The sequence below is a fragment of the Bombina bombina genome, chromosome 5 (genome assembly GCF_027579735.1).
Source record: "Bombina bombina isolate aBomBom1 chromosome 5, aBomBom1.pri, whole genome shotgun sequence".
Classification (NCBI taxonomy): Eukaryota; Metazoa; Chordata; class Amphibia; order Anura; family Bombinatoridae; genus Bombina; species Bombina bombina.
Window position 1 is genome coordinate 86,723,417 of NC_069503.1, and position 26,379 is coordinate 86,749,795.

General features: G+C 36.8%; 1 protein-coding gene across 1 annotated transcript in view; it reads right to left on the reverse strand.

Moving 5' to 3' along the window:
• Positions 1 to 3,600: 3,600 nt before the first annotated feature.
• Positions 3,601 to 26,379, reverse strand: part of LOC128659948 (zinc finger protein 850-like) — a 290,341-nt gene continuing 267,562 nt past the window's right edge. Inside the window, exon 3 of the mRNA XM_053713539.1 lies at positions 3,601 to 5,265. Coding sequence (XP_053569514.1) covers positions 4,176 to 5,265 — 1,090 coding nt within the window. The 3' untranslated portion in view covers positions 3,601 to 4,175. The remainder of the gene's footprint in view (positions 5,266 to 26,379) is intronic.

The window sequence follows — 26,379 nt, forward strand, 5'->3', positions numbered from 1 at the left end:
CTCCTTGCTCAGTGTGCTTAGAGGAATATGGCTACACCTCACTGATGATGCTCAATGAAGGCCAAAACGATCGTCTGGGGTTGCTGTGTTCCTTGTTCAGAGAAGAATTGCCTGGTATTTCGGTGCTGGACTGACTGTAATAGGTGGGATCAGACTGATATACTACAGGAAAGTTCTACGCTGTGAAAAGCATTACTGGGCTAAAAAGCTGCACCCAGGTGGTAAATCGCCATAGAACAGGCTAACAATGGTATTGAGCCAGTTGTTCGTTCCTGTGAGTGCACTTCTCTCTGTATGTATTTAGTCTCCCTATGGGAAAAAGGGGCAACCAGACGTCGACTCCTTGCTCAGTAAGCTTAGAGGAATATGGCTATGCCTCCCTGACGAGGCCCAATGAAACCCGAAACGATCATCTGGGGTTGCTGTGTTCCTTGTTCAGAGAAGAATGGCCTGGTATTTCGGCGCTAGACTGACCGTAATAGGCGGGATCAGACTGATATACTACAGGAAAGTTCTACTCTATGAAAAGCATTACTGGGCTAAAAAGATGCACCCAGGTGGTAAATCGCCATAGAACAGGCTATTAATGGTATTGAGCCAGTTGTTCATTCCTGTGAGTGCACTTCTCTCTGTATATATATATATATATATATATATATATATATATATATATAAAACACACTCCCAATGTGAAACTGCCCTCCTGGGGTCAACCACCCAGCTCCTCTGTGTAACTATGATACTTCCAACAAAATCAGAGGCAAACCAGGATTTCTTCAACGCAAAAAAGTCAATTTTATTGACATTTCGGGGAATAAAACTCCCCTTCTTCAGAACAAAAATATACACACAAACCATTCTTAAATACAGTGTAAAACAAACAGGTACCCCCTCTTCTTGAGAAAAAAGAGCAAAAATTACATCATTTCCGGTACAAGCTAATGTGACCCAGGAAGTTTACAACATTCACTTCCGGGTGTAAAGTGCAACCTTAATAAATGTCCAATTTTAAATAACAATTCTCAACATCGAGCATCACAATGTTACATCCAGTATACCTATGTGATGAATCACCCATCCACTTATCATACCTTAATATTCAGTGACATCAGAGGTGTAATCTAGTGTGTCTTAGTCATATGTTACCAATATCGTGTGCAGTATATCCCTATCCGTGTTCGCACATCTAATTACCGGAAGTTACGTCACTTCCTGTGACCGGTCATACCGGAACTGTGTAGAACTGACGCCACTTCCGGGACCAGTATCAACAATAACCACGTGTATTTAAGTGCATAAATCTTGTGTTAAATATGCCTGTAATCAAAAGAACTATGAAACAACAAGTATTTGTGAACTTCAAGTGATCAACCATATATCCAATGTTCAAACAAATAATACAATTATGCACACACGCAAATTACGAACTCAGAGTATTGGCAACTATGTAAGATATCTTGGCCCTAATGTTATTATAGACCATACAAGACGGTACCTACTTCATCAATACACATATCCTAGAACAATACAATTATTGGTTATTAAACCATCTTCAAGAAAACCACATCTGTCATGTCAATCATAACATTGTTAGTCCAGATCAGGACACTTTATTGCCATGTAACAGGTGATTTGGGAGTATACGTCACTTATAGGATAAAACTCTACATTGGTCTAGGGGGTATCGTGGTGACACCGCAAACTAAAAATAATCCGTGCTATCACACACTCTTACCAACGACTGTGTATGGGGATATATATCCCATCAAAAGACGGAAGATAACACCCGTCAAGTCCCCATCTACAACCATCTAGTTCCATATCCCAACAGTGACATATTGAAACGACTCCTTATGTTAATGCACCAAAATCAGGCAAAGAGTTCAGTCCCTTAGAATGTATGGTATCTAGCCTTAACATCCACTCTGCTTCCCTCCAAAGAAGCAGTTTGTTTCTATCACCAACACGTGGTAACTTGGGACTGTGGTCAATTAGGATCACTTTGATCAAAGATACAGAATGCTTAGCCAGCAACCAGTGGCGAGCCACCAGTTGTTTGGATTCCCCTTTCATTATGGCCTGTCTTACAGCCATTCGGTGGTTGGCCATTCTTTCACGGATAGTCCCTTGGGTCTTGCCCACATAGAGTAAACCACATGGACAAATCAACATGTACACCACATATGTGGTAGTGCAAGTAATAGGATGATTAATGGTGTACTTCTTGCTACCATATGGATGGTTGAACTTTTGGTGGTTATCATTTTGTTGCACGTGGTGCAATTTGGGCACCGAAAACAACCCTTGCATGTATTCTTTCGATCATCATCTGAATAACACCTGATGGGATCTGAAATGACCAGAAGATCTATAAGATTAGTGTTGCGTTTATACCCTACCATGGGGTTAATATTCTTGGCGAATTTTAATTTTGGATCAGAGAGTAGAATATGCAAAGGTGGTAGTGAAAATTATATTTTCTCAATGTTTTGTTGTCATGGTTCTTTACATAGCAGTACTTGTTGCATAACATCTTTGATTTGCTCTTTTACTGCTTCCAGGACCTTAGGTGAGTATCCTCTTTTCTCGAATCTATTTTGCATCTCCTGTACTTGTGACTCCCCCTTATCTCTGCTAAAATTGTTCCTAATAACTCTAATGTATTGAGATTTAATTATACCTCTAACAAGAGATGGGGCATGGCAGCTATTGGACATCAATAAAGAATTAAGATCTGTGGGCTTGGAGTACAGGGTTGTTTCCAAACCTGTCTGTCCCTTTGCAATTAGTAGGTCCAAGAATTCAATTTGGTCTTCACTATACAACATCTTAAACATAACAGTTGTATCTGTATTATTGAATTCCTGGAACCACAAGTGCAAACTATCAGCACTACCCCTGCAGATACGTAAAATATCGCTGATGTACCTCTTGTAAAATATAACTTGAGGTACATCCATGGTCCATAGAAACTGTTCTTCAAAACCTGCCATAAATAGATTGGCATACGAAGGGGCCATGTTCGACCCCTTCTCCGTGCCTGTTATTTGAAGAAAAAAGGATTTCTCGAATTTGAAATAATTCTTAGTAAAACAAAAATCAGCCAACTGCACCACAAATTCTATGGGTGGACCCACGTATTTATCAGAAGCCACAAGTAGTTCCCTCATTGTGTCTAACCCTGCCTGGTGTGGAATTATGGTGTAAAGACTGTTTACATCTAGTACCACTAACAGATCATTAGCTTCAATCTTAACATCTTTCAGGAGTCTTAATAGTTCACTGGAATCCAGTAAAAATGCTCTATTATCCTGAACCACCGGTTGCAATAAAAAGTCCACATATTGGGCTATCGGTTGCAAAAGTGAATCCCTAGAGGAAACAATTGGGGTTTAATTAGAGTTTTGTGAATCTTTGGTATGGAATATAGGATTGGAAAATATATATACACACACACACACATATATATATATATATATATATATATATATGTGTGTGTATGTCTCTCTGTTTATGTATATATACCTTTCTGCCAGTCTGTCTACTATCTATCTTTGCTGTGTGTATTAAATTAAACATTATAACACTCAATCCAAAAAATTGTAAAATATATTTTATTAAAAGGGACACTCCGGTCAAAATTTAAATACACAGATGAATTACATCTTTGGATAGAAACATATTTGCAATAAACACGTATTGGCAAAAATGTTTCTAGTAAAAGTTATTACTATTTCAGTGATATTTTTCTCTGCACGTACATGTGAAGCATAACTAGATACTCTCAGTGCACCTGAGCATTTTAAACACTGCAGCTGCTCATAGCGCCAGTGGGTCTTGTATCATGTCAGCAATAAACAAATTGAGTCATTACCAGATGGTAAAAGCACCTTAGGCTCTCTGAGCAAGTGCTGTTTTTAAAATCCTGGTGCATACTTAAATACACTTTTAAAACAACTATAACTTTTATTAGAAGCATTTTTTCTAATACATGTATATTACAAAAATGCTTCTACCCAAAACTGAAATGCATACACGTGGATTGCAATTTTGGCTGGAATGTTCCTTTAAGGTTATGTGAAGCCACACCCCTAACCACATCCTCAGCCACGCCCATTTGCAAAGTGTCAGGAAATCGGCTGTGCAAAAGGTAGCAACCCTACTTTCTAAACATGTTAAAGGTTTCTTCCTGTGTGAATTGGTTCATGCTTTTTCAGATTTCTCTTTTCTGCAAAACTTTTTCCACACTCTGTACATATGAAAGGCTTTTCCCCTGTGTGAATCATTTCATGATATTTCAGATTTCTCTTTTCTGTAAAACCTTTTCCACACTCTTTACATGTGAAAGGCTTTTCTCCTGTGTGAATCAGTTCATGAGTTCTCAGATGACTCTTTTTTGTAAAACTTTTTCCACACTCTGTACATGTGAACGGCTTTTCTCCTGTGTGAATCATTTCATGATATTTCAGACCACTTATTTGTGTAAAACTTTTTCCACACTCTGTACATGTGAAAGGCTTTTCTCCTGTGTGAATCTTTTCATGAATTTTCAGATCACTCTTATGTGTAAAACTTTTTCCACACTCTGTACATCTGAAAGGCTTTTCTCCTGTGTGAATCATTTCATGAGTTTTCAAATTACTCATTTGTGTAAAACATTTTCCACACTCTGTACATGTGAACGGCTTTTCGCCTGTGTGAATCATTTCATGATATTTCAGACCACTTATTTGTGTAAAGCTTTTTCCACACTCTGTACATGTGAAAGGCTTTTCTCCTGTGTGAATCTTTTCATGATTTTTCAGATCACTCTTATGTGTAAAACTTTTTCCACACTCCGTACATGTGAAAGGCTTTTCCCCTGTGTGAATCCTTTCATGAGTTTTCAGATGACTCTTTTTTGCAAAACTTTTTCCACACTCTGTACATGTGAAAGGCTTTTCCCCTGTGTGAATCATTTCATGCTTTTTCAGATTACTCTTTTTTGTAAAACTTTTCCCACACTCTGTACATGTGAAAGGCTTTTCTCCAGTGTGACTCATTTCATGAGTTTTCAGACAATTCATTTCTGTAAAACGTTTCCCACACTCTGTACATGTGAAAGGCTTTTCTCCTGTGTGAATGTTTTTATGAGTTTTCAGATGATTAATTTGTGTAAAACATTTGCCGCACTCAGTACATGTGAACGGCTTTTCCCCTGTGTGAATCCTTTCATGCTTTTTCAGATTACTCTTTTTTGTAAAACTTTTTCCACACTCTGTACATGTGAAAAGCTTTTCTCCTGTGTGAATCTTTTTATGAGTTTTCATATGATCCATTCGTGTGAAACATTTGCAGCACTCAGAACATGTGTGTGGTTTCTCACCTGTGTGCATTTTGTAGTGTTCTAGTAGATGTGACTTAGATCTAAAGCTTTTCTCACACTCTGTACATTGGAAAAGTTGTTCCTTTGTATGAATCATTTGGCTAGACTGTAGACTTTTCCCTTCTTTAATATGTTTTGAGAACTCAGTAAATATGTGTGGTTTATCCTCTGGGATAATCATTTCACTAGATAAGTCAGAAATGTTGTCCTCTCGTTTAATGACTAAATAACTCTCTGCACATGATTGCTTCCCAGTTCTTGCAAATTCACCATCTCCTTTAAATATCTGCTGTGATATCCCCAATGTTTGTGAATAGTCATTGGTGTCTAAGACTTTTGGAGTTTGCGGTATCATTCTGATGCTTCCTGTAGTGAAGGATGGATATGAACTATTCAGGTGTTTGTCTACATAAAAAGAGATGGAATAACAAAAAATAAGACTGTTTATTAATTATAATCCATCTCAATAAAAAAAAATGTATACTTAAAAATGTCTTCCTTTTTGTATTTTTAAATGTATTTACCTGTAATCACAAATTAAAAAAGGATGACATAGAATGTAAACATTACTAAACTAAATTACTGATGAAAACAAGTTATAGGGCCACATTAAACAAGGTGCGTGTGGATAATGTTCCCAGCCAGGGAACAAGTATATCTGTATTCTGGGCAAGAGGTGGCATCCACCGTCCTCCTTTAACATTGCACAAGCAACTGCACATATAGCCCTGCCCGGCTCATGTTCAACCAGTTGGGTGAGAACATGATGTCTTAATCATCACAGACTAATAATCAGTGTTAGATGTTTTAACAGGGTGTGGTTGTTTGATTTATATAAACAGCCAAAAACTTTAATAGTTTGATAATAATAATAATAATAATAATAGTCACTGTAAAATTAAGCACACAAATTAGTGGTGGTTCTGGGGTGGGGAACACTGGGGGAGTTGTGGGTGTTTCACACATGGAAATAAGGTAGTCATAAGTGCAGTTATGGATGTTCCATGAGCGAGGTCAGGGCAGGGGAAGGTGGAGTTGGAGGTGTTCTGAGTAATGAACCAGGTCAGCAGGGGGTGAGGTTAGGCAGTTGTTGGACATGATCTGTCTAAAAGGGGGAGAGAAGTATTTTTTACCCTCCTCCTCAGCCCAATGGAGGTTGCTCCTTCTTTATAACTGTAATGTTCTTAAAGATTCAGATATAAATAGAATAGTTTATATTTGTTTAATGAGTGATCTATTCTATTTTCCCAGTAATTAAAGTCAGTATAATATTTATTTTACTCACCTAACAAATATGAGTTCATGCTGATAACAGGCTCCAATGTCTGTGCTCAGGAAGAAGGTTCCCTTATTCACTCCAGTTACATCAATACCTGATATCTCTCAGTGCTCTGGCCAGGTCTGTAAAAAGTATATTAAATGGTTTAGACAAATAATACTAAATAATGGTTCTGATTAGCTGTACGTATGGTATAATTAAAGGCACATGTAACAATTCATGTGATACAGATCAGCTGTTTAGGTTATTACATATGTGATGTTGATTCACCACAAGCATTTAGTACAGTTATCTCTGTGTGTGTTATAATTGCCCCTAAATATGAATCTTCCCAGATCTATACAACATAATGGTAGAAAATCTATTTAAGTGGGGCCCTATCACAACTTGTGGGCGGAGCGCAGGGAGAAGGAGAGCGCACTTGCAGCAGCTCCAAGGGAAAGGAGCTAGGTCGATCTAGAACGCCCAAAAGATTCGCTCCTATTGCAGGGGTTGTTGACCCCGTTGGGGGAGGAATATTTGGAGGACGGAAGTCTGCAAACGCCACCTGCAGGTCGGATGGTGCTGGCCCAGACACACAGAGCAAACACCATGCAGCCAGGGCTGAAGAAAAGAGATAAGGAATCTTTCTCTCTACAACGGAGGAATATCACTAAGGGCGAAAATAAAAAGGCAGCTCACTGTGAAACGCTCATCTAAAGACCGGCAGAACCTCAGAATTCCGCCATGTTTGAAAGTACACGTGGAATCCTGTAACAGAGGCGAGGTATCACAACTGGAAAGGTATCCTGACAACAGGCGGTGAAGGAGCCCGGGGTGTTGGTGTGAGACAGAAGTGCCCAAAGCGCATAATGGAAATTGCAAGTACTGGCCCTGTGTTGTTTGCATGGGTGTGATATATCTGTTTAAGAAGACGGTGTGTCTGTGGTGAATTGTATTGCTTCTCACTGCCTCCTCGTTATGACAGCTCTTACCTTGACAGCCCCGGCTACTTTCTTTGGGGCATAAGCATGTGCATGGTATAAAGTTTGCTGAGCTGTTGAGACTAGGAAGCTGTTAAGCACAGGCTGTCATATGTTATCTGCCTGCCTAGTATTCTGGTGAACTGTTATTATCCAGATTTGATGGATTGGTTGCAAACAGAGGACATGTGAAAACAATAAGACGCTGTGCAGCATTGACCTGGGTAAATAAGAGCGCACAAGAGCTTCTATGGTGCTTAATTATCTGGGAACTATGGCATAATTTTGGTAACAATTCTAGTTTAGATAACAAGTGTATAATGTGGCTCTAAAAATATACTGGGTCTAAAGCATTGCAAGTTTGACAAAAACTTTCACAGTCTATACTATAAATCAGACTTTATTAAGCATTCAAGTGTATATATTGTCCTTACTTGAAACCAGAATACAAGCAAAAAGAAACAAGGAAGAGATAAGGAAGGACAGTGAGGGGCAAAAAATAGCGGGAAATAGGAAAAGTAGCAGATTGGGGATAAAGAGACTTTTTTTTTTTTTTTTATAGCCCTGCTGTAACAAAATTTTATGAGACTCTTGTGGGAAATCGTATATATCGAATTGAAGTATGCTTTTGTGTCTCTCACCTGTTCAATAGAGGATAGCAGAAAATATCTTTTTGGAATAAGTAATTATAGCTGTTATGTGAAATATTATCTATACACATAGATTGGTTGTAAAACAGAACTTGCTCCTTAGTCCACTTAGGTGTTAGGATATTTGTAAGTGTTAGAAAGTATATAGAAATAGTGCAATAACATAAATAAGGGAGGGAATTATACGAATCAAGGTACTATTTTAACTTGCTGAAACATTTTAGTGGATTTATATTGTATCTATACTGTGGTTGTTGAAGTAGGGGAGGAGCATATAAACATGGAAATATCAATTATATATTGGGGTATACTATAGAAAGTGATAAGATTCTCTACAGGGAATTCATGGAAATATATATTACAAAAAAACGGTCCCCAGCTATGCCTGTAAAGAGAGATAAAAGACAAAAATCGTTACCCGAAATCGGTCAAGATTTAAACTTAGCGAGTCCAGATAGCAATACAGAAACACAACTAACAACTAACCAGTTAGCGGATATAATATTATCACAATTTGATATAGTTAAAAAAGAGATTTCTGATTTGTCAAATGAAATCAGACAATTTGCAAGTAGAATGACTGAAGTGGAGACCCGGGTATCGGACTTAGAAGACAGGAATGATAAGCAGGATGTAAGCATAGTCAGACATACGGACATGATTAAGACATTACAGTTAAAAATAGAGGACTTAGAGGATAGGTCCAGACGGAGCAATGTATGGATAGTGGGGTTACCTGAGACGAAAGAGTATGAAGACTTAGTGAAGTTTTGATCTACTACTCTACCAAATTTACTAGGGATACAAGCTGAAAATGGAGCACTTCAAGTAGAACGTGCACATATGGTTGGAAGTGTCAGACAAAATGTGGGAGGTAATGCACGCCCTAGAATGCTACTGATTAAATATATTAACTTTCAGGATAAAAGTTAAAATAATGCAGCACTATAGAAAAACTCAGACACCCACTATAGATAAGAAACAAATCCTTATATTCCAGGATTTCTCGGTGGAGACATCAACAAAAAGGTGAGCAATGGCACCGTTCTGTACAGGACTGATTAAAGCAGGATTAAAAGCTACTATGAGATATCCTGCAAAAAGCACAGTCCTTAGTATGGAGGGTACCATAGTTCTAAGCTCGGTAGAAGAAGCTAAATCTTTCTGTCATGAAAATAACATTGAAGTCTGAAGTTCTAGATAATGGCAGGATTTATTCAGGAAGGTTCTCTAAAAAATACAAGTGGACTTATAACAAGCATGGCTATAGTACGGACGCAAGAGCGGAAGGGGGGTGGGAGTTTTTTTTTTGTTTGTTTGTTTTTTTTTCCCTCTCTCTCCCCTCTTCACTGTTTTTGGTAAGAATAAGCGGAGTATAGTAAATGAATATGTCTCTTAAGTTATTAAGTTGGAATGTAGGGGTGATAACCTCCCCCACTAAACGTAAGAATATATTAAAAATGGTGAAAAAAAAATAAGTCAGATATCATATTTTTACAGGAGTTGCATTTAAAAAATACAGAGATACAAAAATTGAAAACAAATTGGATTTCAGAGATTATTGCAACTCCAGAGATTATTGCAACTCCTTGTGACAATCACAAATGCGGAGTGACTGTCCTTTTTAGTAAGAATCTGAATTACACAATTATAAAGCAAGAATTAGATCCTCACAAGAGATATATTATTGTACAGGTTAAAATCGATAATATTGTCTGGACTTTATGTAATATATATGGCCCAAATAAGCTAAAGATAAAATTCTGGGATACGCTTAAAACAAAATTATTACCATATTTAGGTCAGAATCTGATATTGGCAGGAGACATGAATAATACAATATACCCAGACATAGATAGATTTAAACTCAGACGTAGAGCTGCCAATTACAGGGAAGCTAATTTTTTTCGTAAATTTACATATATAATAAAGGTGAAAGATATCTGGCGATTACAACACCCGGATGAGCGGGCATACACCTGTGAATCTAAAACATATAATAATTTCTCCTGAATAGATATGTTTCTGCTGGATGAGCAGTTATTAAAATACGATATTGATACTCATATTGCAGGCATAATGCTTTCAGACTATGCGATTATCAGTTTAAAGATTTCTGCAGCAAATTTGCTGCAGAAGAAGACAAATACATTTCGTTTCCCGAGCTTCATGAATAATAATATGCAATTTGTACACTGGTTAAAACAAAAATAGTGGGAGTACGCTGCACATAATAAATAATATGCAAATAAAACCGAAATCTTGAGGGAGGCGGGTAAGGCAGTTATACGTGGGGAGGTTAAGGCTTATATGTTGAAGATGTCCCGGTAAAATAAAGCTAGAGAAATACAATTAGCAAATCAACTCAGAAACACATATGAAAGTTATCTAAAAAACTCTAATAACAACACATGGAAAAAATATAAACAAGCAAGAGCAGAAAGGGAACACTATATGAAGGAAAAATGGGCACGGGAAGAGCTAAAATCAAGGTCTACATATCAGGGATATCAAGGGATATCAGCCAAACATCTGGCCAAGCTCGTCAAATTCCAGAAAAAAATTAATATGATACCCGCTATTAAAATGGCAGGAAAACTATATACTAATACGACAGAAATTAGAGAGCTATTCTTGAGGTATTATCAAAATTTGTACTCAAAGGGGAACATAAATCTTCAAGTGAAAGAAGAATTTTGGCAAGGATTAAATATCCCACGTATATCCCAGGAGGCATTACAACTGATAAATGCACCAATTACTAAAATAGAAGTAGTAAATGTAATTAAAAAAGCTAAATCAGGGAAAGCTCCTGGCCCAGATGGCCTTACAGCGTAATTTTACAAAATTATACATGAAGAGATTGCAGAGACATTAACAACATTATATAATGAGTATTATCTTAAAAAAAAATATGAGCTCATCGTATTTTGTGGATTCAATAATTACATTAATTTATAAAAAAGGGAAAGACCCAGAGAATATGTCCTCTTATCGCCCTATCTCACTGTTGAATCATGATTACAAAATATTAATGTCAGTAATAGCAGAAAGGCTTAAAAGCAGATGTGATACATCCAGATCAGACGGGGTTTATCCCTGGCAGAAATTCAGTAAGAAATATGCGCAGAGTATTGACCGTAATAGATCATATATATCAGAGGGGCCAGGACGCCAGGGGGAAACATAGACATCATAAACATAGAGATACCGCAATACTAACCATAGATGCTGAAAAAGCGTTTGACTCTATTATATGGAATAATTTATTTACATCATTAGAGAAGTTTGGTTTCTCCGGCGCCCTGGTCCATCTGATAAGGTTAATATACAATAAACCTAAATCACAACTTTTGGTTAACGGTGAACTGTCAAAACATATTATTCTGGAAAAGTGTACACGGCAGGGCTGTCCATTGTCTTCGCTTTTATTTGATATAGCATTAGAACCCCTCGCAATATATATCAGAAAAGAATTACAACCAGTCAGGATAGGTGCCCAAAAAGTTTTGATTTCACTCTATGCTGATGACATTTTGCTGTTTCTGCAGAATACAGCTATTACTATTCCATGTCTCCTGGCAGTCATTGACAAATTCAGCTCATTTTCGGGTTATAAGATAAACCCAAGTAAATCAGAATTTTTATGGATTAATAAAGCAAAGGATAGTGTGCACCATATCTTCAAAGAAGTACAACATATAAACTATTTAGAGATCAAAATAAGTAGGAACCCTAAGGAGTGGTATAAATTAAACTACAAAGAGCTCTTAGATAAAATTCAGAATGATCTAGGTAAATGGAATATATATTACTTATCATTAACAGCAAGAATTATGCTGATCAAAACGATTATTTTTCCCAAACTTCTATTTTTGTTACAGAATTTACCTTTATTCATTCTGAAGAAAGACATAGACAGATACAACAGAGCATGTGCAGGCTTTATTTGGGGAAAGAAGAAGGCACGGATATCGATGGAAAAGCTCAGTCAGGGAAAACAATTTGGGGGATTCTCTCTACCCAATATAAAGGTATACAATTATGTTACAATAGTAAAATATGGCCTAGATTGGCTCGCTAAGACAGAGTATGTCACATACTATAAGCTATTTCATCTACAGGCAATATTGCATTGTCCGTGCAGGCAGTTACCGAGCAATGTAAATAAATTGGTTACATTTGCAAATGTAGTTACAGCATGGCAAAAATACTGCAAGCTCCTGGGACAGGAATATCGGGTCTCCCTGTTTCTTCATATTATTGGTAGTGTTGACTTTTCACCAGGGAATAATAATAGAGTTTTTCGGGAGTGGCAAGAAAAAGGCCTTATATATTTTTCACAGATAAGAGAACCTCAAACTGGGATAATTAAATCTTTTGAGACACTGACCCGAGAATTTGAATTGCCAGTTAAACATTTCTATGCCTATTTACAGGCGAGACATATGATAGATACATACACAGGAAAATATGGGCTAGATTGGTCACAATCATATATAGACCCTGGTCTAGTACTTTATAAAACTGGAATAAGTTCTATATCACTCTGGTATCAAAATATAATAAAAATCACTGGGCAACACCATATTAATCAGGTTAAGGAGAAATTTGCATAATATTTTACTATAATACATAGTAAAGATATACTGGATAGTGTGATCTTGACAGCAGAAGCCACAGATAGAGTCAATCTGAGGGAGTCACAATGTAAAATAGTTAATTATTTTTACTTAACTCCAGAAAGGATTAGTAAATGGTCTCCCCAGCAGAATTTCTGTTATAAATGTAATATGCTAAATGCAGATCTGATGCATTGTCTCTGGAGCTGTCCTAAAATACAACAATATTGGATGAAAGTACAATATTGGCTTAATAAAATTGTAAAGTATAAGATAAGATTAAATTCATTTCAGATCTTCTTTTTATACCCAGCTGGGAATTTGGGCGATAGATATTTCATAAATCAGGCTATTCTGTCTGCAAGAAATTTAATCTGCAAGAAATGGAAAAAAAAGTGTCCCCAAGTTTGTAGGAATTCCTTAATAATATGGAAAATCAGATGTTACTCGAAAGGTTGGGTTTGAAATTGAATGCAGAAAAACAATTTAGGAAGTTCTTTAGGAAATGGAAAAATTATATCTGTTTATGGCCTCTAACAAAACAACGGCAATTTACAGAACCCTTGCGAGATACACTACCTTTCCTGAATTTAGTAGTAGCAGAAGTATTGCCTTTACAATTGCTACATTATTAGTGAGGAGGGAGAGGGGAAGAATGGAATATATTAATCTTTATATATATATATATATATATTTTTTTTTTCTTTAAAGAGAAAGGGGGAAGGGAGATTACACCCTCTTTCTTTTTTTTTTTCTCTCCCTCCCCGTAGTTTGATATTTTAAATCAGACACAGACAGGATACTATAATAATAAATGCTCTATTAAAAATACTAACCGACAGAAGAATGTCCAAAGTATATTTTTAAAGGGAGGTATGGTTTGGGGCTGTATTCACATAGATAAATGTTTGGACAGGCAATATATTTTTGATTGATAAAGACGGAATTGATCTCAGATAGATTAAGAGTAGTAATATATTGTTTATTAGAATACATTTGATCTTGTCGGTGTCTTTTTTATGGATTTTGTCATGCTTGGTTTATTCTTTTTTTTTTCCTGTACTGCTGGATGCAGAATATACATTTTGTCTATTATATGTATATGATATCTTTTTCTCCCTTTAATAATAATAATAAAAATAAATCTTTGTTTTCTATAATTTCTATGAAACAATATTTTCTCCTGAAAGAAATGTTAAAAATCATTTGTTTAAATATAAGTTAAATTGGATACTGCAGTATTGGTATTGTACTTCCTACTGATTCTCACTGTCACATTTTGTCATGTTCTCCACCCCCAGTCCTTTAACTTCTCTTGGTCAATACTGAGTTGACTTAAATCACACTGCAAGGGGGTGTGGGAGAGATAGGCACTAAAATTTTCATTTTAATTGTTTTCATGTAAAGAGTTAAGAATTTGTGTTTACATAGAGTGATAATATAATAATATATGTTATTATGGCAAATTAAGTCCATTTAAAATGTCAGGGTATCTTAGTAACATTAAATAAACTACAGATATATCATAGAATCTAATATTTCATTTTTAGCTAAAACTAATTTGATGTGAATTGGTCTCAAAACAGACCAGACCCAACCCCCATGTTTCCTGATTACAATACTTCAGCTAGGAACAAAAATATTTTTATCTTTGAAGCTCATCACTCCACATGAGGTCATTACATGGATCTGATAATTAACCAAGCCAGCATACATCATGGGGTTTGGAGACAAGAGTCTGAATAAATCAGATAAGCAAACACTAAGGCCCAGGAAATAGCCCTTAGCATATAGGTGATATATTGTCCCATCCTAAGCCCCAATATACATCTCCCAGATGATCTGGCGTTTCAAGTTAGAAATAGCAGAAGAAGAAAAAACAGAGAGACATGTTTAACCCTATGAGTGCTGAAAGCATATAAAAATTTAAATCATGATTTTAAAAAGAGAAGTAAGAAATTCATCTATATGAACTGTATAATTCTCAAAGATTTAATTGATACCCAGACTGTATAAATATCTATATATGGATATGGGAAATGCAATTCAGATTTGTAATAGATTAAATTACAATTGTAATAATCCCATTTTTGAAATATATAACATGTTTTTGTTTTTTTCCATTTTCCAGATGGGGCTAATAGATGCTGATACAGGATTGCCTGCAAGGGGTGACCCAAGTCATATCATATGGTGTATAGGAAGTCTATATAAATATTCTCTATTTTAACATAGAATTGATAATACTGGTGTGTGATCTCAAATTGTACATTTTCAATTGTATTAAATGGGATATATATGCTGATCCCATAGTTTATTAATATCATCAGATAACAGTGAATATACTTAATATACATATTACATGATATAGTTTACTGTTAGCAAACTATTACAGCCAAAAGGCATTTGACTGTTGAAAATGAAATTTCCCAGTAGCCAATCAGGGAGGCGTCTCCCAAACAACCAATCAGGGACAAGCTTCCGAAGGGCCTATCATCCTAATTTCACTGATGATTAGAATAAAAAGGGGTGGGGTTATATCATGTGATATAACCTCAGGCAAGAGAAAAAAAAGGAACTCTGTGCTGAATTTTGACTGACAAACTGTTGTCTTGAGACCCAGTCTATATAAAGCAATCTGGGCCTAATTTTTACCCATCTTGCAAAAATTACATCTTTTAATTTATGAGGTGAAATTGGATTTATCAGGGGAACACTGGAAGCTGAAACATTGATTTATTTGGGTAAAGTATAAGAAACTGTTAAGTATATTTAATATTTTAAATCAAAGGCTATAGTTAGATTACAGCTGGTAAATTTAAAAGGGCACAATTAGTATTTTAAGATTGTGTTTCATAGTCCTGTGTAGTTTAAAACTAGTCTTTTGTTTGCCAAGTAATTTATCTTTGCAACTATATAAATATATTTTAGAATTTGCCTTATTGTAGATAAATACAAATTTATTTAATCTCAGATAACTTGGCATAGAAATTGGCTGTTAAAGTATATTGTTATATTGTTTACCTAGGCACTGTGAAAGTTAGTGTTCCATATTGTGGTATTTTAATGAAATTCATTGTGGATAAGGTAAATTGTTTTTATAGAATATTGTAAAAGCATAAATGTGTATCATCCGATTCATAATCTGGTTTTCTATAAATATAATTCAATGTGTTTATAACTTTAACTAATATAAAGAATTTAGGAATAAAATATTAATTTTAATTGTTTCGTATATACATTTTAATTGGGGGTTTGTTTTAAAGAATAACAATAAATAAATTGTTTTATAACCCAGCTATATACTGACATATTAATTGGAGGCGCTGCAGTAGATATAATTTATATTTATCAAATTAATATAATATATTTGTAGTAAATAGAGATTATAAAAAAATATATACATTTTTCATATTTTAAAATAAATTTGAAAATATTTTTTTTCTTTCTTCTAATTGGTCAAAATTGTATTAGCATTTTAATTTAACTAAATATTAAGCCAATATAATAATGTCTGTTACTAGAAGTGAATCAATTGAATTGATACATAGTGTTGAAATATGTTCCCCAAAATTGCCCGTTAGTCAGGCAGGAATGCTTAAATCAGAAGTCATTACATACCTTAAAAATAGATTAAGTATTAAGGGAGAATTAGGCGCTTACATTAAGATGCTGAAGACTAAGGCCAAAAATATTGGAGATAATATATGGTATGGCGAAAGCGAAATATTTCAAGGGCTGTTAAAATTGGGCCAATCTCAAAAAACGCAATGAAATCATTTTCAAAACTTGGGGCCTGCTCCTCTATGTGAACGATGAAATGTACAATAAAATAGAAGTACAAAATTCACAATTGGAGCAACTGAGGGGTGACAATTATTCATTAAGGTTAGATGAGGAAGAGGCAAAACGAATCCAGGATAAAATTGATGTTTGCCCAAAACATGACCACATTACAAAAATATAACCAGAATTTAGTAGCTCAGATAGAAGATTTGCATAAGGAACTCGCACAAAGCCAGAGAGAATAAGGTGATTTAAAAAGGCTGTATCGTCATAATGAAAACCCCTCTATTAGCAATGAGGACAATGCAGATAATTCTAAATCTCTTAAAGAATACATCAGAAATGAACAGCAGAAATTTAGGGAAGAATTTAAACAAAGGACTCCTATTGGGTCAGAAATACGCTTCCCGAATAGACAGTTACCTCATGTTATAAATTCAGGGAACTGCTATTCCTCAGATGAGGAGGGGGAGGGCATCTCTAATAGTGAGTCAGAGGGCGGAGCTAGCTACCCAAATAGCACACATAGTACTAATGTACGTAGGGGGTCTCCCCATAGTAAATATAGGGCAGATAGGGGGCACTCCAGCCCCAAGAATAAGGTCCCTAGGAAGCCCAAGATACGTCTAATAAACTTATATGACACCCTAATATAATTACTTTCTTAAAGGATGCAATACCTAATTTTTCCAAAAATGGAACAACTTTTATAATTGACCACTTAGAGGCCTTTGAAAATGCTTTATCTATAATGAATGTTACTAGTGAGCAGTCAAAAATTTATTTAATTTCTGCCCTGGGTATTTGAGGGTAAACATCACAAATTCTTTGCTTCACTAAAGTATATGAATATTCATTCCTGGAATGAAACGCAAAATCAATGCAAAAAGGAATTTGGGAAATATCACACTAAAACCGCAGCGAAAATAACTGTATACGGTTTAAAATGTGGGGCAAAGCCCTATCGAATTCCTTTCTGCACTGAAAAGTGCGTACAGTATGACCGAAGACTAGCCCATATTTGAAAGCTCAGAACTTGTAAATTTATTTTTCAAAGCATTGCCAGCGCACATCAAAATTAATTTAGCTAGAGATTTTGATAAGCACTGCTCATTCGACTGGCTGATCAAAGAGAGTACAAAGCTATACTCTATTCAGCAGTCCGGTGAACAGGGAGTTAAAAGGGAACCAAAACCCAAACCAAAAATTGTGACAGAAACTAGGGTGTCACCTAGCCCCCTCAATTTGGAGTCTAACAAGAAAACCTATGCAGAGGTGGCCTGAGAAAACAGGCCATCACCACAAAGTTTTAACTCTGCCCCTCCCCCAACACGGGTTAAGGCGCAGAGAGAATATACTCAAAATGGGGGGCATACCTAGGTAAATAGTTATCCCCAAAGCGATGAAAACCCACAAGGTTATCCGTATCCCTGTAAAAGTAAATACCAATAGTGGCGAAAATACTCTCAGGGTAACCAGACACCTCAAGTAAATAGTGTTCCCCAAAATATTAACACTGAACAAGTTGAACCCCAAAGACAACCACGTCAAAATAGGAACAATAGTTATGATTCTGAGGGATCCTGAGGATAGAGGAATAAATACCCTGGGATATAAAAAAATCGGTCCATGGGTAAAGATAGCTTGTCCTTTCAAGTGGGCCAACTCAGTACGCAAGTTAGTCAATTATGTACACTATTTACTAATATGAGTCAAGCTTTGATGGCTCAGAAACCTAACAATGCTTTTTTAGGGGTACTGCCAGTGCTCAGCAGTGGGCCACAGGCACAGTCATAAATACTGCAGTATTACCTGAAAGAGAGGGGAGAGATATACCAAATAAAATGATAAATGTCAATAATGGTACTAATCATGTTCTCTCCCTACAGACCGGAAACGGACGATTTAGCTGTGATGACGAGCAACCTCAGCCTGAAAGCTCTAACAAATCTCTTCCTTTGCAGTATTCTCTTAACCTTATTCCCACAGATGCAGTACACAGGAACCCAATCAGCCCTATTATAGAGGACGTGAATGGTGAGCATGAAAATTCTCCTGCATCAGGTAACATGGCGAATACAGGTAACACGTGGCGAAGACCATAATTGTGTAATCATGCCAATTTTATGTGTGAAATGGTAGAAACTGCAGGGAGATATTATGTATTATTTATTTATTTATTTATAAAATATTTTACCAGGAAGGATACATTGAGATTTCTCTCATTTTCAAGTATGTCCTGGGATCACAAAACATTGCATTGATACAATAGGGTACAATAAAATACAAAAAACAACAATAATAATACACAATATAAGCAAACATTTAACATAGAGCAGGTACGAAATATTTAATCAACCATGACAGGAGCATTCTGTTTTGAGATATGTATAGAGGGATCTCTTAAAGGATTTTAGGCTTGGGAAAGTTTTTAAAGTGTGAGGGAGGTCATTCCATAATTGTGGTGCTTTGTAGGAAAAGGAGGATCGAGCTGCTTTCTTTTTGTATTGAGGCAAGCTAAATAATGTGCTGTTATTGGATTGGAGGTTATAGGAGGTGGGAATAGCAGGGCAGAGCATTCTGCTCAGGTAGGGTGGGAGCTTCCCAGAAAGGCTCTTAAAGACAAGGAAGGAAAGATGGAGGGTGCGTCTGGATTCCAGCGACAGCCAGTTTAGTTCTTTTAGCATGTCACAGTGGTGGGTCCTGTAGTTACATTGTAGCACAAAGCGGCAGAACGAGTTATATAATGTATTTAGTTTATTAAGGTGAGTTTGTGGAGCAGGTGCATATACTATGTCCCCATAATCCAAGATAGGCATCAGCATTTGCTGTACAATCTTTTCCTTTACTGTAGGGCTGAGGCAAGATTTGTTTCTGTACAGGGCACCTAGTTTTGGATAAAGTTTAGAGGCAAGTTTTTCTATGTGGAGTCCAAAAGATAGATTGGGGTCTAACAACATACCTAAGTATTTAAAAGAGTGGACTGCGGTCAGCGTGCAATTGGATTTTGTTTTGATGCGAAGATGGGAATTTTGTAATTTTTGTATTTGAGCTCCAGAATTCAGTTGCTAACTGTATCATGGGATTAATTTATACTGGATCTCGGGCAACTATTTTATCCCACAGGTACTACACACAGCTAAATGAGCTAACACCCCATAAACCTAAAAATAAAATAATTCGATGGTTCACTAATAGGTGTTGGGGGTGACTCTCTAAATGTCTACGGTACAGCATGGTTAAAACTAAGGCTGGGGAACAGGGTAATACAAGAAACAGTTGATGATACCTAGGTATCCAACTATAGGAGGCTCTATTATAAAAACCAGAAAATATAAATAAATAGATAATATAGGTAAAATAACAATATTTAGTAAACAACAAGTAACAAATGATATGGAAACATATGACTCTTTAAAAAAACTGTATCCTTGACCTAGGCAAGGTGGCTTAAGCCAATGTTCATTCAAGTCCTGAAATCTTTGGTAGGATCCTGTTTATCAAATCCAATGTAATTAGTAGTAAGATGATCAGACTTGAGGGGCAGCTCCTCTTGAACCAAAAAAAATGATGACCAACCGACAATCTGTGAAAAGGAATCACAAAAAAGAGGGTGCCTCCTAGTGTAATATTGCAAGAGAAATGGCACAGACAGAATAGGTGAAGATTGAATACTCACAAATAAAGCAGCACCTATGTGCTGATTGGGGCAGGCTGGGGATTCACAGTGACCCAGCTACACTGATCCTGTCGCAGGATGAAGAATTCCACTGTATCCAGACCAGTAATCTGCGAGAAGAAATTACATAGAGCACCTCCTAGTGCAATAATGCAAAATAAATGGAACAATTCATCAATGTGAAAATATTATACTCGCAAATAAAGGAGCACCTATGTGCTGATTGAGACAAGCTGGGGAATCACAGTGACCCAGCTACACTGATACTGCAGCAGGATGTTGTTAACCAACGTGTCCAAAAAACAGGCTTAGGCTTCCATAAAAAATAACAATTTATTAACCAATTGTTTAAAAATTCAAGGGATAAAACAGTAATACCCCAATACATAAAAACAAATGTTAAAAACAATTGCAACGCGTTTCTCAGCCCACAGGCTGTTTCCTCAGGCATCTGTTGAAGTCAGATGCCTGAAGAAACAGCCTGTGGGCTGAGAAATGCGTTGCAACTGTTTTTAACATTTGTTTTATGTATTGGGGTATTATTGTTTTTATCCCTTGAATTTTTAAACAATTGGTTAATAAATTGTTATTTTTTATGGAAGCCTAAGCCTGTTTTTTGGACACATTGGTTAACAACATCCTGCTGCAGTATCAGTGTAGCTGGGTCACTGCGATTCCCCAGCTTGTCTCAATCAGCACATAGGTGCCGCTTTATTTGTGAGTATAATATTTTCACATTGATGAATTGTGCCATTTATTTTGCATTATTGCCCTAGGAGGTGCTCTTTGTAATTTCTCCTCGCAGATTACTGGTCTGGATACAGTGGAATTCTTCATCCTGCGACAGGATCAGTGTAGCTGGGTCACTGTGAATCCCCAGCCTGCCCCAATCAGCACATAGGTGCTGCTTTATTTGTGAGTATTCAATCTTCACCTATTCTGTCTGTGCCATTTCTCTTGCAATATTACACTAGGAGGCGCCCTCTTTTTTGTGATTCCTTTTCACAGATTGTCGGTTGGAACAGGGTAATAAAACACTCTGTCATTATAGTGGATCTGCCAACTGATCGTTTAATAATTGGTAGTGATCTCCTGAAGCGATTAAGCACCATAATTGATTGCATAAATATTGTAATTTGGTCACAAGTAAAAAGGCCTATTAATTATGAGCGCTCCGGTTTAACTCGCACCCGACATAACTGTCATGTGGTGGAAGAGAAGCCAGATGCTGTGGAGATTCATTTCAGGAATAACTCTTTGCTTCACTAAAGTATATGAATATTCATTCCTGGAATGAAACGCAAAATCAATGCAAAAAGGAATTTGGGAAATATCACACTAAAACCGCAGCGAAAATAACTGTATACGGTTTAAAATGTGGGGCAAAGCCCTATCGAATTCCTTTCTGCACTGAAAAGTGCGTACAGTATGACCGAAGACTAGCCCATATTTGAAAGCTCAGAACTTGTAAATTTATTTTTCAAAGCATTGCCAGCGCACATCAAAATTAATTTAGCTAGAGATTTTGATAAGCACTGCTCATTCGACTGGCTGATCAAAGAGAGTACAAAGCTATACTCTATTCAGCAGTCCGGTGAACAGGGAGTTAAAAGGGAACCAAAACCCAAACCAAAAATTGTGACAGAAACTAGGGTGTCACCTAGCCCCCTCAATTTGGAGTCTAACAAGAAAACCTATGCAGAGGTGGCCTGAGAAAACAGGCCATCACCACAAAGTTTTAACTCTGCCCCTCCCCCAACACGGGTTAAGGCGCAGAGAGAATATACTCAAAATGGGGGGCATACCTAGGTAAATAGTTATCCCCAAAGCGATGAAAACCCACAAGGTTATCCGTATCCCTGTAAAAGTAAATACCAATAGTGGCGAAAATACTCTCAGGGTAACCAGACACCTCAAGTAAATAGTGTTCCCCAAAATATTAACACTGAACAAGTTGAACCCCAAAGACAACCACGTCAAAATAGGAACAATAGTTATGATTCTGAGGGATCCTGAGGATAGAGGAATAAATACCCTGGGATATAAAAAAATCGGTCCATGGGTAAAGATAGCTTGTCCTTTCAAGTGGGCCAACTCAGTACGCAAGTTAGTCAATTATGTACACTATTTACTAATATGAGTCAAGCTTTGATGGCTCAGAAACCTAACAATGCTTTTTTAGGGGTACTGCCAGTGCTCAGCAGTGGGCCACAGGCACAGTCATAAATACTGCAGTATTACCTGAAAGAGAGGGGAGAGATATACCAAATAAAATGATAAATGTCAATAATGGTACTAATCATGTTCTCTCCCTACAGACCGGAAACGGACGATTTAGCTGTGATGACGAGCAACCTCAGCCTGAAAGCTCTAACAAATCTCTTCCTTTGCAGTATTCTCTTAACCTTATTCCCACAGATGCAGTACACAGGAACCCAATCAGCCCTATTATAGAGGACGTGAATGGTGAGCATGAAAATTCTCCTGCATCAGGTAACATGGCGAATACAGGTAACACGTGGCGAAGACCATAATTGTGTAATCATGCCAATTTTATGTGTGAAATGGTAGAAACTGCAGGGAGATATTATGTATTATTTATTTATTTATTTATAAAATATTTTACCAGGAAGGATACATTGAGATTTCTCTCATTTTCAAGTATGTCCTGGGATCACAAAACATTGCATTGATACAATAGGGTACAATAAAATACAAAAAACAACAATAATAATACACAATATAAGCAAACATTTAACATAGAGCAGGTACGAAATATTTAATCAACCATGACAGGAGCATTCTGTTTTGAGATATGTATAGAGGGATCTCTTAAAGGATTTTAGGCTTGGGAAAGTTTTTAAAGTGTGAGGGAGGTCATTCCATAATTGTGGTGCTTTGTAGGAAAAGGAGGATCGAGCTGCTTTCTTTTTGTATTGAGGCAAGCTAAATAATGTGCTGTTATTGGATTGGAGGTTATAGGAGGTGGGAATAGCAGGGCAGAGCATTCTGCTCAGGTAGGGTGGGAGCTTCCCAGAAAGGCTCTTAAAGACAAGGAAGGAAAGATGGAGGGTGCGTCTGGATTCCAGCGACAGCCAGTTTAGTTCTTTTAGCATGTCACAGTGGTGGGTCCTGTAGTTACATTGTAGCACAAAGCGGCAGAACGAGTTATATAATGTATTTAGTTTATTAAGGTGAGTTTGTGGAGCAGGTGCATATACTATGTCCCCATAATCCAAGATAGGCATCAGCATTTGCTGTACAATCTTTTCCTTTACTGTAGGGCTGAGGCAAGATTTGTTTCTGTACAGGGCACCTAGTTTTGGATAAAGTTTAGAGGCAAGTTTTTCTATGTGGAGTCCAAAAGATAGATTGGGGTCTAACAACATACCTAAGTATTTAAAAGAGTGGACTGCGGTCAGCGTGCAATTGGATTTTGTTTTGATGCGAAGATGGGAATTTTGTAATTTTTGTATTTGAGCTCCAGAATTCAGTTGCTAACTGTATCATGGGATTAATTTATACTGGATCTCAGGCAACTATTTTATCCCACAGGTACTACACACAGCTAAATGAGCTAACACCCCATAAACCTAAAAATAAAATAATTTGATGGTTCACTAATAGGTGTTGGGGGTGACTCTCTAAATGTCTACGGTACAGCATGGTTAAAACTAAGGCTGGGGAACAGGGTAATACAAGAAACAGTTGATGATACCTAGGTATCCAACTATAGGAGGCTCTATTATAAAAACCAGAAAATATAAATAAATAGATAATATAGGTAAAATAACAATATTTAGTAAACAACAAGTAACAAATGATATGGAAACATATGACTCTTTAAAAAAACTGTATCCTTGACCTAGGCAAGGTGGCTTAAGCCAATGTTCATTCAAGTCCTGAAATCTTTGGTAGGATCCTGTTTATCAAATCCAATGTAATTAGTAGTAAGATGATCAGACTTGAGGGGCAGCTCCTCTTGAACCAAAAAAAATGATGACCAACCGACAATCTGTGAAAAGGAATCACAAAAAAGAGGGTGCCTCCTAGTGTAATATTGCAAGAGAAATGGCACAGACAGAATAGGTGAAGATTGAATACTCACAAATAAAGCAGCACCTATGTGCTGATTGGGGCAGGCTGGGGATTCACAGTGACCCAGCTACACTGATCCTGTCGCAGGATGAAGAATTCCACTGTATCCAGACCAGTAATCTGCGAGAAGAAATTACATAGAGCACCTCCTAGTGCAATAATGCAAAATAAATGGAACAATTCATCAATGTGAAAATATTATACTCGCAAATAAAGGAGCACCTATGTGCTGATTGAGACAAGCTGGGGAATCACAGTGACCCAGCTACACTGATACTGCAGCAGGATGTTGTTAACCAACGTGTCCAAAAAACAGGCTTAGGCTTCCATAAAAAATAACAATTTATTAACCAATTGTTTAAAAATTCAAGGGATAAAACAGTAATACCCCAATACATAAAAACAAATGTTAAAAACAATTGCAACGCGTTTCTCAGCCCACAGGCTGTTTCCTCAGGCATCTGTTGAAGTCAGATGCCTGAGGAAACAGCCTGTGGGCTGAGAAATGCGTTGCAACTGTTTTTAACATTTGTTTTATGTATTGGGGTATTATTGTTTTTATCCCTTGAATTTTTAAACAATTGGTTAATAAATTGTTATTTTTTATGGAAGCCTAAGCCTGTTTTTTGGACACATTGGTTAACAACATCCTGCTGCAGTATCAGTGTAGCTGGGTCACTGCGATTCCCCAGCTTGTCTCAATCAGCACATAGGTGCCGCTTTATTTGTGAGTATAATATTTTCACATTGATGAATTGTGCCATTTATTTTGCATTATTGCCCTAGGAGGTGCTCTTTGTAATTTCTCCTCGCAGATTACTGGTCTGGATACAGTGGAATTCTTCATCCTGCGACAGGATCAGTGTAGCTGGGTCACTGTGAATCCCCAGCCTGCCCCAATCAGCACATAGGTGCTGCTTTATTTGTGAGTATTCAATCTTCACCTATTCTGTCTGTGCCATTTCTCTTGCAATATTACACTAGGAGGCGCCCTCTTTTTTGTGATTCCTTTTCACAGATTGTCGGTTGGAACAGGGTAATAAAACACTCTGTCATTATAGTGGATCTGCCAACTGATCGTTTAATAATTGGTAGTGATCTCCTGAAGCGATTAAGCACCATAATTGATTGCATAAATATTGTAATTTGGTCACAAGTAAAAAGGCCTATTAATTATGAGCGCTCCGGTTTAACTCGCACCCGACATAACTGTCATGTGGTGGAAGAGAAGCCAGATGCTGTGGAGATTCATTTCAGGAATAACTCTATACCTGAAATCACTATCCTACAAATGAATGATCAGACTCCTTTAAGTGGCGCTGATGGTAATATTTTTAAAATTTTGCCTGGAAAGATAGCAAATATTTCCTTAGATGTATTAACCATATCTCTCCACAAGGGGGATCATAAAATCCCTAAAGGGGGAGGCAACACTCAATACCTCGCAGGAATTGAGAGAGTTAAGGATGATCTATTTATCCCTGTGCGAGTGCATGACCTTGGAAAAAACAAGTATGCCAAACTGAGCTTAAAATAGGAAGCTATCTATATAAGCGAAAGCTTATTAGTGCAGATCGCTAAACCTAAAGTGATTAAATACCTTTCTCCCCAAGATCTCTTGGTCCATGACCTGGATGACAAGTGTGAAAGCTATAACATCACAGCTAAGGGTTTATTATCTATATCCATAGGTAATAAATCAGCAAAGCACCTGTTTTTAGTTTTAAATACTCCCCATAATCAAATATACATTGGCAATGATCTCTTACATAGATATGCAATACAAGGCTGGGGCTGATAAATTTCTCTAATCGTTACAGGTAAAAAGATGTCAGAAATTAAAACACTGATATGCCTCTCCCATAGAATGCAAAATCTGGGTATAACAATGACCCATACTCCTATGGTAAATATTGGAACTATTCCAATACATGTTAT